At 35.9% G+C, this 20,299-nt stretch overlaps 1 protein-coding gene across 2 annotated transcripts in view; it reads left to right on the top strand.

Annotated features, from left to right (window-relative positions):
• LOC125691128 (lipoxygenase homology domain-containing protein 1-like) overlaps positions 1-20,299 on the top strand; it is a 221,619-nt gene that overhangs the window by 119,397 nt on the left and 81,923 nt on the right. For both annotated transcript variants that reach the window (XM_048940117.1, XM_048940118.1), the window contains 6 exons: positions 531-756; positions 11,253-11,407; positions 12,035-12,113; positions 16,788-16,869; positions 18,947-19,002; positions 19,161-19,193. In XM_048940117.1, the coding sequence (XP_048796074.1) occupies positions 531-756; positions 11,253-11,407; positions 12,035-12,113; positions 16,788-16,869; positions 18,947-19,002; positions 19,161-19,193 (631 nt within the window). The remainder of the gene's footprint in view (positions 1-530; positions 757-11,252; positions 11,408-12,034; positions 12,114-16,787; positions 16,870-18,946; positions 19,003-19,160; positions 19,194-20,299) is intronic.

Here is a 20,299-nt window from a genome sequence, read left to right as displayed (position 1 = left end):
GCACTCTGGTGTCAGCACTTACAGAAACAGTTAACCCTGACACCAATACTCATAAACGTAGAAGGCAAAGGGAAAAGTGTGCCACAGCAGACTGATAAGTGGTAGGAATAGTTAATGGAGCTTTCCTCACAGTAATTCTGTGGACTGTAAAATATATCACTGCATGGAGCATTTACTGAAGGTACTTCTGTTTATTAAAATATTTGTATAGAATCAGAAGTTTTCATTACCATGCTACCAAAAGGATTCTGTCAAGAGATCTTAAAAGGAACTGAATTGCTTGAGCTCTTCTGTCACTTGAAATAGTACTGTAATCAAGTCAGTTGAATTACTCTTAGACTACTTCATATGCTTTTGCTTGATTGCTCTCACATTCATTGGGTATTAAAGCATCATTTTCTGAAGAACAGAACTCTAGTTATGTGTTAGTTGCATACTTAGTTTGCATGCCAGTCTAAGAAGGATTGTTAAAAGATAACAGGATTAATTTTTTAATTCAAATTTGTGATATTTTTTTTTACTTGTTACAGATTAATATCAGGGATCTTGGGCAGCTATATAAAATCCGCATTGGCCATGACAACACTGGTAATGATCCCAGCTGGTACCTGGAGGAAATCAGACTTGAAAGAATGTCTCCTTCTTCTCAAGAAGAGATTTGTCTGCCCATAGAGTGCTGGCTTGCAGAAGACAAGGGTGAAGGTGATACATGGAGAGAAGTGGCAATAAGAAACTCTACAAAGGAAATTTTGCCATGTACGTGCTCAGTATGTTAGATTACGTGTTCACTGGCCTCATTCTGTGAGTACATGACAGCTTTTCATATTTCTTCCAGGAAACATTGTTGAAAAGTTAACATAATCATGAAACAAACCTTTCCATTACAAGATGCTTTCTAGTTTGAAAGAAGTGGAAAGCGATCACCCTGCCCCACTCCTTCCCTTCTCACCATCAGAATATAGCTATGGCCAGGGTATTTTACTCCTCTTAGCATTCTTGGTGTGTTAAAGTGCTCCTAAATCACTGACAAATGCTTCTCTTCAGAGTAACTAGCCTATTTACATCTGGCAGGAAATTAAGTTGTACCAAGGTTTATAATATCATCTAGTATCACGGTCTTTTTAGTAAGCTCAGTATCATCTTTTCTTGTATTGCAAAATATATTCTTTACCAGGAATCAGTGATCTGAATCACCATATGCACATTTTCAAATCAAACTCAAGTCTCAGCCATTAACATAGAAATGATTGACTACAGAGTGGCACTTCTGTGACCTGAAAGTTTATCCACAACTTCATTGCACTCCGCTCTCTTCAAGCGAAGCAGTAAATAGCCCATCATATAAAGTTATTATTCAAATAGTCCTAGGATTCTATAGAGAAATAAGGAGCTAGTGTAATCATGCAGCATAATGTTTTGTTTTGTTTTTATGGAATGCTTTTGAAATTAACAGAATGACAATGATACAGCTGGTAGAAAATACTGTCCAACAGTGGCAAGCCTTGCAGAGATAGGTGCTATCATTTAGGCAAACTGTTTTTGAAATTAAATAGTGACCATTGCAAGGATTCAGTGGCTCAGCATAAAAATGGATCATCATGTAGTTCATGAGGTAAAATAATTTCAGATGAAAATATCTAACAAGTGAAAAGTCTTTAGAGAATATAATTCTCTGATTAAGCAGTAAGGCTGGTGATGTTTGAATGTTTTCATGAGTTTTGAGGTCAAAGAAGGCTACTGATCTTTGTTAAAGATGCCAGAAGATACTGAGATACGCATTACCAGCTCACCTTTCCCTTCTGCTCTTCTTTTTTCTATTCTACAGAATATTTATTGACTTTAATAGGAAATTTGTGGAACCAAGAGTGACAGGATGAGCAGGGCCCTATGGTGTGTAAACCACAATATATGCAGTTAATTACAGCAACATAAAAGTCTATGAAGCTCCAGCAGAAAAATAATGGAAAAGTCATGTTATATAAACCATTAGTTCAACATGATGAAAGGTGAAAAGTCAGGTCACTGCTGTTAAAGCCTAGGAATATTTTTAAAACAGCAAATTTATTTAGTCTTTCTAAACATTCACTTACTGCTTCTTTCATCGCTTTAGCAAAAATGTTAACTTCATTAAAATATTTGTCTCAAGATTGTATGCAAAGATGTATTAGAAAGGATTTAGAAATTTCCTGAAATTGTAAGGTTTACAAACTACTTATTGATTTCAGGCACATTTAAATTGAGTATCAATGTAAACTCAGCATGGCCTCCCAAGGATTTCCTATTTAGTTTCTAGAGAACAAGCAAATGAAATGCTATCCATCTGCATTTCCTATTTGAAAGCTAATTGCCTACAAGTACTGAGCAAACCACATCAAGTGTATGGGAACTACTGAGTCACGGCCTGAACCTCTGATTGATCACCTGAGGCGAGCCATGAGCCAGCCAGAGGAGCACAGGTGAAGGCAATTCACCTGTGCTGCTGGAAGGTGTGGAGCCAGGCTGCACCCCTCCTAGACCTATTTTAGAGCTGGCTACCAGTGGGGAAGGATCTCGTCTGGAGATCCCTCCTTCTGGTGTTTTGTGGTGAGCCCAGCACAAGGGTAAGCCTTCCATTTATTCTCTCTTGTTATCGTAGTCTACTTCGCCTAACTCTCTTGTTTATTTGTGATTGTAACATCCTGATATCCATTGATTATACATCAAGTCATTTTCTCTAGCAGAACAAATGATGTGCTACTTATTGTTTAATGATAATCTGATATGATTTAGTAATTTATGTCCCGTATTTTCAAATCAATTTAGTATCTTCTAGTAGTAATACATTTACTTAACTATGAAAATCTTGTGCTAAAAATTTTAAATAAAGTTATAAGTATAAGATAAATTAATATAAATTTAATATAAATTTAGCTCAGCTTTTTTTTCTTCTAATTTTACTGTTTAACTTGTTATTACTCAACTTATTCCTTAGAAGAAAGTGTGATTTTTCCCTTATCCTTTTTTTTTTTTTTTTTTTTTTTTGTCCACTTCAACCAACCAAACTCTACTACCTACCTTACAAAGTCCTAAAACTATGGAGCTGATTTTTGATTTATTGTTTTTGTGCTTTTTTTTTTTTTTGTTTGTTTGTTCGTTTGTTTTTTCCCTAGCTTTTTTTTTTCAATTGATTTACTTCCAGATTCTGAGACCTTTTATTTAACTGACCGGAGCATGTTGTTGAACTAGGTGATCCTTGGAAGTCTACTCCATCATAATTCTTTTGATTATTTCTCCACCTAGTCTCACTTTTTCTAGCAGTTCCAGATATTGGTTTTTGGTTTACCAAACTAAGCAAAAATTGCTCAACGGTTTTCCAAGTTATGGGCATTGGAATTTAGACATTATGTTCAGAACTTGGTAAACACTTAAATGTCACTCTATGAAAATAAGTTGAAAGGTTTATATTGGATACTTTTGGCTTAGCTTTATAGCATCATGGCAACATAGCAGTGTTAGGGGAATCCCTGCATCCCGTATTTTGCCCCACACCCACCAGTCTCATCTTTTTCGCCCAGAAAGATGCTCTGGCTCTGACTCATGGTCATGGGTTTCACCCCTGGACACTGGGGCTGAGGCTGTCCTGGGACAACCCTGAGAGGGGATCAGGCAAGGTGTCAATACGTCTGAGTCCTTAATATGAGTTCCCATCTGCACTTGTACCCCTATGCTTGTGCAGGTGGGCTGATGGCTTTTGTGATAGGCCTGGGAGAAGCCAGAGTAGGGTGCTATTTGGGATCCAGCTGCCTGCACTCCTGTGTGTGTGCAGGTGGCCCATACATCCAACCTAACATGGAGAATTGATTGTCTTCAGATAGGGCTGAACTTTTGAAGTTAGGGGATGCGTGATACAAGACATTTTGACTTTTCTTACTGTTTATGTGGCTATAAACTTCAAATGGGAATCTGTGTAGCTGATGGAATACTGTACTGATTTGAAAGAGAAAACAAGTATTGAGGCTTAGGCAGGAAAAATTCCAGCTTAGAAGGTTTAGACTTATTTTCCACTAAGGAAAGTATGCACGCAAATACAGAAAGAGGTTAGGATGTGCTGACTGCCTGAAATGGTGCAAAAGATGACCGAAGCAAATAGTAATGACTTGAGCGTTATCTCTACTAAATTTTTATCCATGTTTGATGATTCAGGAGGCACTGACTACTTATGTAAATAGCTAGGGTTCTCTTTCCTATTGTAAAACTGATTCGTAAATGTGCTTTTTTTGAAGTTGAAATGCTCTGAAGAATATTATCTTCTCTGTACTCCGCAAGATGAAGATTGCTGGGGCTGTGAAATCCTGACAATAGTTCAGAAATTTTTTTCTGTTAAGTTCTTTTATCTGCATCACACAGCTTGCTAGTTTTCTTTTTCTTCTTTCTTTTTCTTCTTTCTTCTGAGTCAGCTGATCTTCTAGTGGTGGAAGCAAAATCCGGTGGTGGAAGAAAGATCTGATCATTGGCCTACTTGGGTAGTTTGAGAATCTATGTCTGAAATATGGCTGTATATCTGTGGCTATAATTTGAGGCTGTGGCACTTCAGTATTACAGCTGACAGCTCACTGCAGACATTATCCCACGTGTGTCAACCCACTCTAGGGATGTGCTGTAAATGTTGTGCAAAAGCCTAGGACTGTGGCTGGGAGTGAGGCCAGAGATTCCAAACACCTTTTCCCCTTCTTCCTCCTGCTCAAAAGCAAGCAAAAGGAAAAGACCACTGGCATATTTTCTCATCCCCAAAACTTGAGAATAGCTTACGTTCAAACAAAAAAATTCAATCTGCATTTCTCCTCCATTGGCATGAGGCAGCTTCTGAAAAGCCCCCTCATGGTTCTTACTGCTACAATGAATAGACAACAGCAGAACCTTTCCCTACATATAGCTTATGTTTATATACCTAAGTACTGAGGCTGAACATGGAAAGACCTTATTCACATGCAAGAATCTAGCTTGAATTTCCAGTGCTAGATCCTTAGAATAATAACATCTATTAAATCACTCAAAATTTTCCATATGTGGTTTTTACAGTATTGCTCTAAATACCAGGAGTAAATGAAAGCAGATATTAGAAACTCAGATTCTGTAATTGTAATTGAAATGTCTTCAGTTGATAGGGTTTTTGTATTTATAACTCCTCAAAAAGTCTATGCTTCACTTCTGGGGAAGACAGTACCTCTCAAACACTATCAGCCATTAAGAATTTGTACTGTTTTAAACTTAATGCTGCGCCAATCCACGTTTTACCCTCCTGTCGTGGCAAAATGCCGAGTATTATTTCTGCAGATCAGGTGGCAAGTACTAAATGATAAAATTCTATGACAGAGCTTCAGTCTTTCTGTTTAATGAGTCAAAGTAAAATGATAATTTAATTAAAGCAGGAATATCATAGGGAAGCAAAGAGCCCAGGTTGTTACCCTGTTGCATTGTCCTGACATATTGGATCACCATTCTTAGATGAGGACTGGATAGCAACAGTCCAACAATTTTAATGTTGTATAGCAATTACTGTCTCTCTGTGTTTTGTGCTCTTTGGCCAGTTTGTCTGTTTGTACTGGCAGACTGACAGGAGTGGATTCGTCCAGTGAAGCAGTACGTGTTAAAAACTCAGTGAGCTAAGAAACCAGAGGCATCATCATGTGCTCTAAATGGGAAGTAAGTCTGGGCTCGTTCTGATTGCCAATTGGACATATTGCCAATTTCTGGCAAGATCATCTTCATTGTTTTCCTGGAATGTATCCTCTGGTTTAGTTTCATCCAAAAAGAATCTATTATTTTGCTCTAAAATCAGCAAGCAAGAAAGCGAGAATTCCATGGGCCTATCAGGAAATTCAGTTTCTTGACTCAAACTAATATGCACAACAGTGTCATTGGGCTCAGCTGCAATATGGAGGAAACCTATTCAGTGTATGAATAATGTGATAATTCTATATCTCTGAAATTCCTCTACTCTTAAATGGAACTTTAAATTAATGACTCCTTTGTTAAAATTACTGTGGAAAGAAATAACAGTAGGTCAGTAGCATGTATTAAGTCAACATGAAAAGACAAATATTTCAGCCATGAAAGCTTTTCTGTTATTCTCACTGATAAATTCTTCTTCAACCTTAATATGATTATTTTCTCTTCTCAAAACATACCAAAATATTTATTTAGTCTTTAATGCAGAACAAATTTTGCTGCTTGTGACTGAATTCTGCATATCACTTCTTCAGAAGGAAATGAGAGATATATTCTGTGCTTACAGATTGGAGGTCAAACTAACTCTTGCCATTGGTGAATGATCAGAAATATACCTTATCCTATACACTGGAAACCTTGATTCAGGTGCCCAGAATTAGAAATCTGAAAAAGAAAGAAAGAAAAGGGTTCTTTAATTTGTATTTTATTGGCTTCATATGCCCTTAGTTCACATTTACTTCATGACCATAGAAACAGAACTTCCTTTCTTTCTCACTTTTGTCCAGGTAGTTCGTGTTCATGAAAATGTTATTGATAGAAGCCAGAAGCTGGAGTTGAGACATAACAAAACACTGGAAGTCTCAAGATAATATCTTAAACAGTAGCAGTAGTGTGTTTTTACAGACTAAGAGAATATAGATTTGAAATTTATACACTGACTGCTCAGTAACTCTTATACTCCTTTTGGTATTAAGCACCTATGCCATTTTTAAGCATAGTTCTATTCATTTGGTGTCTATCTTTTGTACAACCATTTAGAACTCACCACCTCTGTCTGAAAACATTTTCTCTCCCTTCTTTCAACTTTTTCATCTATGCATCCATGTATCAGAGTTTTCTGTTTGATTATTAAGCTTGTCTTAATCAACCATTTTAGGAACTTGTAAATCTCAATCTCTTACTGTCCAGAAGGTCACTTTATTTTCTAGTGAGTGCTACCTGAGGTTTACTCCAGCCATTCTGTGTTAATTAATCCTCTTATATCCTTTATCAAACTTATTGCATTTTTCAGGATGTGTGTTCTATCACTCTGATATGCCCCACATTAGATAGAACTGCCTAAATGTGAGTCTAACAGGTCCCTTTGAATGCTGAAGTAGTATTTCATGACTTCTGTTCAATAGTTGTCTTTATATTATTCAACTTTTTGTTTCTTTTTTTTTTTTTCTGCCTATTTTATATCTTTTTTCCTACCTCTATTTTTTGCCATCTCAGTTTTTTGTTCATGTAGTTTCATTAAATCAGTAGAATATCGTGTAACAAAAATGCCTCTGCAGAGAAGAGGATCAGGTCATAGAGCTGTAATTCTCAAAATTGTGTGATTGCTTTTTCTTACTGCTGTGAAGCATGTCTCTATTTCAGATGTTGTGACAGTGAGGGCCTTAGAGTAGATCAGTTTCTCAAAGGAAATGAAATCAGACACAGAGGCTGAACATACTTTCTAAGATTTTCTTGTTTTGCCATACACAACAAATAATGAACAGAAAACTACAAACAAGCAAATTTCACATATGGTGAGTCTCGCTATCTCAGCAGTGCATTCAGCTGATAGGTTTGTTCTCCAGTCTTGGTTGTATCTGTCTTAAGTGTTCATCAAACAGCTGCTATGCCTTGCCTTATCTGTTATATAGTGGCATATATTGTCGTTATATTTAAGCAATCCCTACTCAGTAGCCATTAACACTCTTTTGTAGTTATTCTGCAATACAGAGGAACTACTTGACAGTTTGAAGAAATTGCATCTGGTTTAGTTACTCTGTAACCTACGTTGCCATTTGCAGAGAAAATATCTAACCTATGCAGTCTATTTAGTGAAAGCTTATCTTATTCCAAACACTTTTCTGTAGTGGGATGTACAGGACATTTTTGAATACTATTTTCCTTGCATTCCATTATTATTATTATTATTATTATTTTTAATTGTGAGTTTCCTATAAAATGTGTGAACATACAGACAAGCTAAAGTAAAGGAGCATTCCATTTATTATCCTAATACAGCACCCTAATTCATAGAGTATTGTTAATTTATACAAAAATCGAAGTATAATCTGGTCTTTTTGTTAAGAAGGAGGTTCTTTCTAAATAATACAGATTGTGTAGCCTAAATAAATGTCAGATCTAACGTTCTCCAGATGGTGAAAGATGTATAGATGCAAGGAAAATGGAAAATATTTTTCTGTTCTTTACATTTCAACATGTACATGTTTTCTACTTCAGACTAAATTATTTAGGCTTGTGGCAATCGAATGTACTTGATTAGATCATTATAATCTCTCTAGTTACCAAAGAGAAGTGCAGAGCTACAAAAGGATCTGTCATTTATTTAGCTTCTAATACTGTGTTGTGTTCCATGGTGTTTAAAAAAAAAAAAAAAAAAAAAAGTCTGTTCTGGTATTTCCTGTACTTAATCCATTTGGTTTGGTGTCCCTCCAGAAAGGAAAAAAATCATTTGTATTCTCTTTTAGTCATCATTTATTGTGAAGGGGTTTATTAAAATAGCCTTGACTATGCTTTAATGGAGTAGTTACCATTATGGAAGCTTTACAGTTTTGATCGTGGGAATTACTTGTAGGTGTAAATAATATAGAAACCAATTTTGTGTATAAACAGTCATAGCATAGTCAGTCTTCCCTTAGCTAAACCCTTTTACTTGGCTCCCACTGATACTTTCCTTTTTCAGAATGACAATGTAAGAACATAAAAGCATGAAGGAGACTTCATGCTGATCCATAGTGCCTTCCTCCTCAGGTAGTCTAGCTCTGTTATTAAAATGGATGGCAATACTGAATATAATCTTTAGGGTATTTTTTTTTTTTTTGGAAATGTGATCTCTCACCTTCCCCACTCCCTGAAAAGACTTTGTCCTGTTCATGATCAGTGTGACTCTTTGCTTTCTAGAATGTTTCCTTTCATTGCATATTGTCACCCATTGTTCTCTGTCCTTTGAATAATGTCTTAATCGTCAAGTATCCTCCTGTTATTGAACTATGTGCAGTATGAATATAGCAAAAGTAATGATAAAGTGTTATGAGTACTTGGCATCACCTTGAGCACTGTGTGTAGTTTTGGGCACCTCGACATAAGAAGGACATAAAGCTATTTAAGAGTCACCAAAGGAGGGCTGTGTACATGAGGAAGAGTCTAGAGGTTGAGCTGTATGAGAAGCGTCTGAGGTCCCTGGGTTTGCTCAGCCCAGAGCAGAGGAGCTGAGGGGATGCCTGATAGTGGCTGCAGCTCCTCACGGGGAGCAGAGGGGCAGCTGTGAGCTCTGCTCTGTGTCACAGTGACAGGACCTGAGGGAACGGCATGGAGCTGTGTCAGGGGAGGGGAGCTGGGGGTTAGGGAAAGGGTCTGCACCACAGGGCGGTGGGGGGGGGAGCAGGCTGCCCATGCAGTGGGCACAGCCCTGAGTGCTGGAGATCCAGGAGTGTTTGGGCAATAGTTTCACATATAGGGTTTGATTTTTATGTGATTCTGTGTGGAGCCAGGAGTTAACTCAATAATCCTTGTGAGCCCCTTCAAAATTGAGTTATTCTGTAGTTTTATGAGTCAAAAACTCTACAATATGGAATGACATTTGAATACATAACTTAACTATGCAAATTAATAGCTCCATTTCTTTTTGTTACTTGCTAGCCACACCTCCCTTTTTTTTTTTTTTTTTTTTTTTAATACCACGTGCTCTGTGAGAAACCTTAAGACTGTTTTTTGAAAATGTGTATTGTGGAGATTATTCATATCTCCGTCTATCTGGTGATATAGTAATGCAGGGATGTGAGAGCTACAGTGAATGGTTGGAAGTGTAGAAAATAATAAAATTGATCAGGACACTTTCCTGCAATTTTGAGTCACAGTTGTAATAGTGGCATTGAGTTGGAGACAGTGTCCTTTCTAGTTCAGGATTATTTCATATGAATTAAAAGTTTTCTAATTTCTTAAGCATACTGTCATCAACATTTCCTACCTACTTTTGAATACATCTGGGGGTATTTTCTGCCCTTAAGTGCTTGCCATATTATTTTACTACTTCTTTAAATATTCTGCTGGGAATCAGAAATTACTCGTTCAGTGGTATGATGTTTAAGTCTTATAAGTTGCCATGGGGTTCAGTGAATGAAAAATTTATAGAAAATGCATGATTCTACTATTTGGTAGTGTAAGAGTAATATAGCTTAAATATTTGTAGGATTTTTTTTCCAGTATCAAGCTTCAACTGTTTTCAACCTAGTTCCCTCTTAAAGGTAGTGTTAGGACTGTCACTGCCTTTCTTTATTTCAAAAGTGCTATGAAATTTTCCATTATTGAAACAGTAATTTCCTCTATGATTTACTAGATAGAAGCAGAAGTGACCAGCTGTGAATAGAGCAGACGCATTGCATGGAAAAATTGCCATTACAATGTAAATAGGAATGTTTTTGTAAGTCAGAATGAGGAAAAAATGCATGAAATATAATAGTATGTAATTATTACAATTAGTTATTTTTAATGTAAGTATGCTTATTTGGTAAGCAGTTATATTACTGTGGTGAAAAATACATTAATACAGTAACTCTGAGTTATATGCCTTAATTCCTTGAAGATATTTGTTTATCTGTAAGACTTTTTTCTAGAACAAGAGAAATTAAAAAGTTGAAAATATCTTTTAATTCATAGCTTTCTTTAAAAGAGTTAGCATCCACTAGTGATAAATGATGAAACCTTCAAAAGCAGGTGGGGTGTCCACCTTTTATAACAAGGAAATCCATTCATGTTCTTGTTTACCATTGTGTGTGAGGTGAAAATCTAAAATTGCTGAGATTCATGATCTTACTGTTCTTGTCATATTAAGGTTACACATCACAAAATTCTGTTTTACGCAAATCTGGAGGTTGACAAGGTCTTGGTACCAGTGAAATGTAACCATTGTCTGAGAGCACGCCTAAGGAACAAGTCTCCAGATAACTTGGCAAGAATGATTTTGCAAATTATGCCCTGAAATCATGAATACTAAACATAGAACGAGAGAAGAAAATGGAGCACAAGGGAACTTTTACTAGGTAGACTGCTTTGAGCAGATGGACTCCTATACTCAACATAAATGCAAAGTTTAGTATTTTCAGGGTTTTTTGTGCGTCAAGAATTACGAGGCTTGAACCTACAGGGGACAGACATATGGATAGCTGTTACTATTTACAAACTTGTGGTCTTCTGGCCAAATTTTGTTGAGAAAGGTTTTGAATCTTGCATGAACTATAAGGATAATTTCAAGCTTTTTCTTCTTCTAGTGCTTGTGTATGAGATCCATGTTCACACAGGTGCTAAACTTGGTGCTGAAACAGATTTTAATGTTTATATCAATCTTATTGGGACAAGAGGAGATGCTGGCAAAAGGAAGCTCCATAGATCTAAGAACAATAAAGTAAAGTTTCAACATGGACAGGTGAAGTAAAATCAGTGCTAGTTCTGATCAATGAGAGTAAATTATGGCTTGCAAACTGTTTCTTCAACATGTGTAAACATCTTTTTAGTTATTTTAATAAAAGTAACTTGCTGCTTTCTCATAGATATTCTTTTTTCAATGCTACATACAGAATTACATAATGTGAATAATATTTATCTGTTGATTTTGGAAAAAAATTGTTTTCTAAAAGCACTGAATAGTAGAATTTATGTAGTGCTGATTATTTATATTAGACATACACATAAAATAGTAAAAATACCATTTTTGTTCTCCTGAATACATCGTTATGAATTTTAGAATCAACCTCTAAATCCTTATTCCCAAGAGTTTTTCCATTCTTCGTGAGGCAGAAAGAGCTATAAAGATGACCAAAGCTTTCTTCGCATTTAATCATTGTGTCACGTCAAAGGAATCAAATGCTATTCTGTGGAATATTTTTTAAGGTGCTCTTCACCTTGGAACATTTTCATACATTTGTCCTATCTGGCCAAGACCAATATAAGAAACCCATGTTTATTTTGCAAAAGGAAAAAAAATAAATGACTATACTCTTAAAATGATAGCTGTGATTGTGACCTTTGTTATTTTCCTTGTATGTTTCCACAGATGGATATTTTCTTCATAAAGGCTGTCTCACTTGGAGACTTGGAGAAAGTTCTGATTAGCCATGATGGAACTGGTCCAGGTAGGATTTAACTTCACAGAGACCAGTCTCTTTTCAAGTCCTTTTTAAATGTAACATGTTATTTATATTGCATCCTACATTCAGATTGGGACAGAAGGTCTTACAGTGATAAAAAGTCTTCCTGCAGAGCAATCACAGTGATGGGATGGTGAAAAACAGTGGTAATAGTCAGTAAAGAGGAAACAGGTTTAATGTCAAATAATCCACTTCATTTTCAAGTTTATTTATAACAGAACACCATTCATTTGCATATTAAAAGTTCATGAAAATGTTGCTTACAAAAGTGAAATAATCTTTCATTAGACAGAGTAAAGACCAAATGGAATAGAAATAAAGATATTCAGCATCTGCTTCACTACCAATCAAATTTGAATAGCTATAGCCTTATTTCTTTGCTACTTTGGGCAATGGGAGTAGATGTTGTTATTAATTTAATCTGTGTAAGTCAATGTGGACCTGCTCCATTATCTGGCATTGCACTCATCTTGTAGTGTTTTCAGAAAAAAGAATTTTGCATAGAGAATATTTTTTTATATAGGCCCTTCAGTTGCACGTCTCTGGAATGCTATCATTGAAGAGAAGGCTGGTATTTAAAAGTATTGGAGATGTAAATACTGCAAAAATGTTTCCAGGTTAATAGGTATGAAGAGACACTTTTTACAGAATCACAGAGTGGCCTGGGTTGAAAAGGACCTCTAAGATCATCTAGTTTCAACCCCCCTGCTGTGTGCAGGGTCACCAACCACCAGACCAGGCTGCCCAGAGCCACATCCAGCCTGGCCTTGAATGCCTCCATGGATGGGGCATCCACAACCTCCTTGGGCAACCTGTTCCAGTGCGTCACCACCCTCTGTGTGGAAAAACTAATATCTAACCTAAATCTCCTCTGTCTTAGTTTAAAACCCTTAAATTCCCCTTTAAAATCATTTCCCCCTTTTAAAAATACAGAAATGTTTTTAAAGCTGCTCAAGGCTATGTTTGATACTAGATCAGGAAAAACCTTCACTCTCTTCTGAAATGACCTCAAGCAGTGCCCAGTATGGTGACTGTGCTGTCCAAGGCACTGAGCAGACTTGTGACTATTACTGAAGTAGCCTTAGCGTTTGGCCACGGTGTAGGGTGTAAAGCTGATACTCAAATCTTTGTAATTTTCTAGATTTTACTGTCTTCAGCAATACAGATGATTGTACCTGAGTGTTCCGTATCCTAGAATATAACTGAACATATCCTAGAACATAACTGAAAAGGCAGTGTGACAGAGTCTACCTTCGCTCTGTTCCCCAGTACACATAGTATATTCTCCATCTCTTCCCTCACTTCACCCATAAGAGGCATCACAGCTATATCACAGGATCAATATTACAAATCTAGATTTCAAACAGGTTTCAAAATCTCTCTAATTGAAGAATAATCTAAACAGGAACATGGATTGAATTCCCTATTTGATAACATTTATGCCTAGGTAATTAAAATTGTTGATTGTACTCAGTACAGACAGATTTCACAAGTTTCTTTTGAATTCGTCTCATACTAATCTGAAATAAGCCTGAGGTGAGTGGAAGTGGGGTAAGGCAATGGATGAGAGCTACAATAATAAGTCAGAAGAGTGGCCGTCTACAGAAACTGCCATTTGTGAGTGAGAAGGAGGAATGAGTGTTCCATTAGAGATGGGGCTATCCACTGTTCTAATCATATCACCTGCTTGAATGATAGGGCAGAAGGTCTTTAATCTGAATTTGGGAACAATCCTGGCAGGATCGTGAAATATATGCTTTCTTTAGGGTAGGAGAGAGACCTCTGTAAGGTCTAGGATCAGGGTCATAGTCATTTTTTTGCAGGTTTCTTCTCATGGCTGGCAAATGTTCTTGTAATCATCTGGTTTATGTGCCTTTGGAAACATAGCTTTTATAGTGTCATTATTTGGACCCTAGCACAGTGCAGTGTTGTTCTTTAATGTTGTTCTGCTTCAATATGCTAACAGTGGTGTGACTCATGCAATACTTTGTGAAACCAATGGTAAGTTTTGAGCAGTGTAGACACTGTGAAAACAGGGTATTTGAAAACAGCTTTTGAGGAGAACTGTACCAGTCACTAGGATAGTTATTGGAAGTGATTTAAAAGAACAGCATGAACATGGCAGTTGTTACCCCTGTCCTGTTATTAGCAAAACTCAGTTCATATTCCGATGGCCAGCCATATTAGTGCCAACAGAGACTCAGCACTCACACAGGCATAAACAGGACAAATGGCCTCAGCCCATTCCCTTCTCCAACTGATCAGAATGGTGGTCTGTAAATATAAACGTATTATATATATGTATATATAAGGTACCTAGTAACTGGTCTTAGATGCTCAGTCTGCCCAGTAGTGACTCTGGATTCTCACTCTCCTCAGCTGCTGGCATCTGGGCCAGTCAGACTCTGAGGCTCACACAGCTGCTAGTACAGATTTAGACCCCCAAGCACATGCAGACATTTCTCTAGATCCGCGGACTCTGGATCCTTCCAGTAAATAGAAACACACCTAGACACACACATGTCTCTCGGGCAATCCCTTACATTCAGCAGTCTCGCTGTCAGTTGGCACAGACTTTCTGGTTCCTAGAAGGTCATCAATTCACATCCCTGGTCTCCAGGCCACTTCACCTACTCTCTTAGTCCATCTTGATAGTCCATCTTGATAGTCCATCTTGATGCGTGCAAGATAACACACCCTGACCTACAGGTGCTCTCCTTCATTTAGGATACTACATGGAGCCCTGCAACCTGTTGTGTGAATCCATTTGCTGCTGCTGAGACCTACACATGCACGTGGGATAGGCTCCTTTCTTGGAGTGCCATGATAAGTCCAATACTTCTGTAGGCAGAAGTGCCTGCTAGTCTAAAAGGTGCTCTGAGCATCTGTGCCTCTGCCACTGACTCATTGGATGGGTTTCATGGTTTTCATCAGGAAACTGAGGCTGATAGTTCTCCTGAAACAGCCCTGTGAGGAACCATGTCAGAATAAGTACTTGTATTCCAATATATGAACTTCTTCTGTGTTTCTGTGAGAAGAGATGAGCCTTTGATCACATAGAATCATGGAGTCACAGAATCATTTATGATGATGATCTTTAAGAGAAACCAATATACACACACGCACACATATATATATATATATATATAACCACTATATGTCTACACATGTACACTGTAGATTCAAAAGTCAGTGCAATAGAATGTGGAAAAGAAAGGGAAAACTGGTATAATGAGAAGATTATTAATAATTTTCTTGCACAGTTTTACCGTGTTTGCTGATACATGCTTTTTATCAATGAAAATTTTAAACACTTTGCCTGCCAGTCCTATTTTTTTTCTATCTGGCAGAGATACAGCTCTGTGAAAAAGAAAACAAACAAGCAAGCAAACAAAAGCAAGACTGGAACAATGTCCTGTCTATTAATTAATGGGAAATGCTATTTCTTTTGTAAAATCAAGTTCTTAAGCATTTTTTCCTGTCAGTGTAGTAGGCCAGTAGCAGTCATACCTCAGTCTTACTCTTGTGCTGATGAATGTATTTATTACTTGAAAAATAGCCTAGGAATTTCTGTTCTGTTTTGCTTTTCTCTACTTAAAATACTAGTATTTACAAATTTTATAGAACCTAAAAGTGTGTTAAAACTTACATAGCTTTGCTGGTAAAAGTGACTTTTCTGACCTCCCAGAAAGTTTTGAGTAGAAGGTGATTAAATTACATGGGGAGACTATAAAGTGCTTAGTTGCTTTGTAATTTAAATACTATATAAATTTAAAATGTTGCTGTTGCAAGATCAAAAGAAATTTCTTCATTCTATTTCATTGGGCAGGATGGCAAAAAGAGACTTCAATGATGATTATTATATTACATATTAAAAAAAAAAATTCTGTAAATAAGGCTCTTTCTTTTCTTTACAGAGACTAAAGTAAACAAAAGTATACCCTTGAAATATAGACTTTTAAAATGGAAATTTGAGAAGCTTTTTGAGGAGGCTTGCCGCATATTCAGTAGAACACCTTCTGTTTCCTTTTAACATTTGCTTATATCAGAATTGTTAATCGAATGTTCATGCAGACTTACGTATATTTTGACTTTGTAGTTTATGCAAATAAACATATACTGTAAAATCTAAGGCATATAATTTTCAGAAGCTAAGTAAGAGCACATGCAAATGGAAGCAGTAGATATGAATGATCTTTTAATTAATACTGTTATGTAGAATAACTTCACTCACAAAGGACCAAATAATCTAGCAGTCATGCAGATCTCTCATAACTGCATAAGCAGATTTGTCCTAATGTTCTTGTACCTGATCACAAGGAATAAAAAGATGTAGGCTGGGATGTAAATGGTGTTGGCGGTTCACAGACATGCAAATGCTTGTCTCCAAGCAAAACAAAAAATTCCATTCCCCCTTAAAATTACAACAGTGCAAGATGGAGAATAGTCAACATTGTAGATCTTGCAATAGACAGAGAATAATATAGCTTTCATTGTGTTGATTTACTCATTTAGTTGAACTCTGTCCTAATGGAAATTGTTTTTCTGATGAGAAATATCATCTTGGCCGTTTTGTTTTCTATATTATTATTATTATTATTATCATTATTTAAACAAGTGCATTATTTCAGATGATAAACTTTTGTTATTTCAACACAGGTAATGGATGGTTCTTGGACAAGATTGTTATTAAATATAAAGAAGGAAAGGAAGGGAAAGAGGTTGTATTTCCTTGTAACAGGTATGTCATTCGTGGCAAAATAGAATTAGTTCATTATACTCTTGGCAACCTGGGGAAAAATTCTTCAGAACAGGCATGTGCACATAGCTTAGATATATGAGCAATGCCCTAGAGTTTCTCAAAGGACTAGGAATGCAAAATTCTGATGGTGAAGCTGAAGTTTGCTGGGTTGGTAGGGGAAGGAGAATGCAAAGAATTTGCTAATGCAAAGAAGCCCAAAACAAGCAAAAAGGTGCATTAATATTTCCTTTATTTCAATTATACAGAGACCACATGAAAATAACTGAGGTTTCAGTTCTTGCCTTTATGAAAACTATTATGTGAAAAGATCTAGATGTATTGATTTTGGTCAGTGCATCTCCCTTGGTTGCTTAAAACCTTGTATGCATTCCACAAATCTTTAGAAAGCCTTTAACTTTCCTCCTATAGAAGATGTAAAATATTTCTGTATTTGATAAATCACTATTTCTGTGTATAACTAGGTCTAGAATTTTACTGGCATGTGCAAGATTGGAAAATGTCTGACTTTCAGTTCTAACAATTACTTAATAGCCTGTTCTAAATATTTTATTACCTGAGCCAACTGCAACCTGAACTCTTAGCTGCTGTCAGTATGTTGAATCACATGACTAAAATAGAAAAAAATATTAAATAGATGAGCATACAAAAGTAAGAATTTGTTTGTGTTACCTCTGCATTTGTATATTCAATACAATAGAAATAATGTGAAGAATTATAATTTAAATCTAGCTATTTCTGGTATACATGGTTTCCAGAACTTGTGACTTTAGGCTACATCGCTGAAGTGATTTCCATGTTATTTTGGGAACTGTACATTATAATTGTGAAAGTCTTTCACAGTTCAATACAGATGCCTCTTTAAGAATGCTTCCTGTTTACAAAATAATACCACAAAGCAACGGTTTCAGTTTGCAAAGTTCCTAGAAATTATTACCTAATACCCATTTTCTCCTGTTGAGTATTGTTCTGATGATCAGGTTCTTGTCTTAGTATGTCTTTTGGTATGCATTGAATATGGCTATTGAAAGGGGAGTCAAATGAGGCAATTGTTTCCTTAGTGTCAGGGAGCTTTTGTAAGACTTCTCTTAAGGAACTTAATGAGCACATCAGAGCTGTATAAAACTGCTATGTCAAAAGGGAATCATTAAGCTCTTAGAAAAAAATAAATTAAGATTATTAAATAGAGAACTGAAGGAATGCCATTGTTTGTGCAACGTAAGTGTGCTGCCAAAGTGTAAAAATCTGCTTTCTATTTTTAGAAAATGCTAATGGTTTTTTTTCCTTCTTAGCAGTGAATGTGGAAAGAGTTTACAAAAGTTAATTGAGCTATTTATTGCAACCACAGTTGAAATACAGTGGAGTCTAGACTTCGTGCATTACATATTATTACATATTTTTGTTACGTACTAGAAGTGAAATATATTGTGGATCTTTGGGTTTAAACAAAAGCCACATCTATATGGACCCAATAGAATAGAAAATGATAATGAGCACATACTTTTTTACTAAAAAAAAAAAAGATGTTAATGGCTGCAAAGTGTTATTATACGAATGACAACTGAAAGATATGGATGAGATTTTACAGGACAGCTCCTTAAATTCATCTGTATCAAAGAAAAGGAAAGATAAAAGACAAATTCAGTTAATTGCTGCATATCTATAGAATTTATATAAACTTGCTGAGCTGGTTTTATATATCATTGTAAGTACAATGAATCTAACTGACCACTGCAGGTGGTACTTGAATGTACAATTGAATGTCTGATCCTGAAAATACTTATTATATCATATAGTGTATTTCATCCAAGGTGCTATACTGCTTCATCAAACTATCATGAAATTTCCAATTTTTTGCTGAGAGCAGAGTAAAGTAGGTTCTCCCAGTACAAATAATGTTAACTCTGATGAAGGTATATAAGAAAATTTGGCTTAGGAGGTAATTTAAAGGCATAATTTGATAGAAAAGGGAGCAAAGGTAATTGTCTGAATAGTTGCTGATAATCATCAATACTGATAGTTGTTATTAATCTCATTCTTTTTGTCTATACGATGAAAGGTGGTTAGGTGAATATCAAGATGATGGGAAAACTGTGAAGGAGCTAACTGCTGAAAGTGAGTATTTTGTTACAGATCATCTTTTTTGTTATAACAATAGAGTGCTATTTACTTCCCAGTTATTACTGAAGATCCTTTTTGAATATAATCATAACATATGAAGAAAAGTGATAATTAAGCTTGCTCACATGGATTTTTTTCTGCTAATATTTTAGAAGCTGGCAATCCAGAGATGGCATTCTTTGATGGTAAGAGTTGTTTTCTACAACATTGTCTTTGCTATTTGAATTCAAACTCCAAATAAGTAGTAAGTACCAAATATATGAGAACGTGGCCTCATCATGTAAGTAAATTATCAACTGTGAGAGAAAAAGAATACAAATTGTCTAACAGTGATCTACAGCAATAACAAACTATAAGTAATTGATGAAAATATGCTACTCATAAACCATTTTGGTTTTCTTCACATTTCTACTATTCTGTCCTGAAATCAGACAAGAACTTCTCTGAGAAAAGAGTTTAGTGTTATTTTATATATCCCAGTGCCACTGTCATGTAAAACATACATAGGGATCCTTTAGCAAGCATCAGTTTGTTGAAAAATGTCTTGTGAAGTGATTGTGCAAGCATTTTCAGGTCAAGGTTCATCAAGGTACTCTTAAAGTAGCCATAAATAAATAATATTAAACTCCAAATGTTTAAGTGAAAAAAGAAGTAGTTGACTAAATCTGCTTGGATTATTAATAGATTTTAATAAAAAAACTACCCAGCTAGTTGTCTGTCGATATACCTACAAAAACAGTCTCATCACTGTAATGTGTTAAGACCTTCCAAGTGTTCAGAACGTGAGATACAATCTGTGTTTCTCTCACACCAGAAAAAAGAAACAGAGTACAAATTTTCTTATTAACATTTGCCTATGAATTCGTATTCTATACAACTGCGTCTGAGTATGGGAGAAATGAGAGTAAACAAAGTAATGTTTACATTTAGCTCTGAAAACAATGGCTTGCCTTCTGTAGCATGAGTGCTGATCTCTCCATCTAGTTACAGCTTCAGAGAAAATATAATCATTTACATTCAGTCAAACAGTTTAGCCAAAACTTTTATTGTTCCATGGCAAGATAACTTTTTTACAAAAGGAGACTGATAAACTCAGGTAAATAAAGATTTTCCCACAGAGATTTGATTGTCACAAGATAATTTGGAATTGGATTCTGCATTCCACTCAACACACATTTCTGAAATGCAGCCGTAATATTTATTTCACCTTATGTTCATAAGATAGGCTACATTTTAGTATGAATTTAAGTTTTTTCCAGCAGATCTTTGCTTTTTGAAAAAGCAGACAGGA

Source organism: Lagopus muta, chromosome 3 (genome assembly GCF_023343835.1).
Source record: "Lagopus muta isolate bLagMut1 chromosome 3, bLagMut1 primary, whole genome shotgun sequence".
In the NCBI taxonomy this organism is placed as follows: Eukaryota; Metazoa; Chordata; class Aves; order Galliformes; family Phasianidae; genus Lagopus; species Lagopus muta.
The sequence above is the reverse complement of the archived record's forward strand: the minus strand, read 5'-3'. Positions and strand labels throughout refer to the sequence as shown.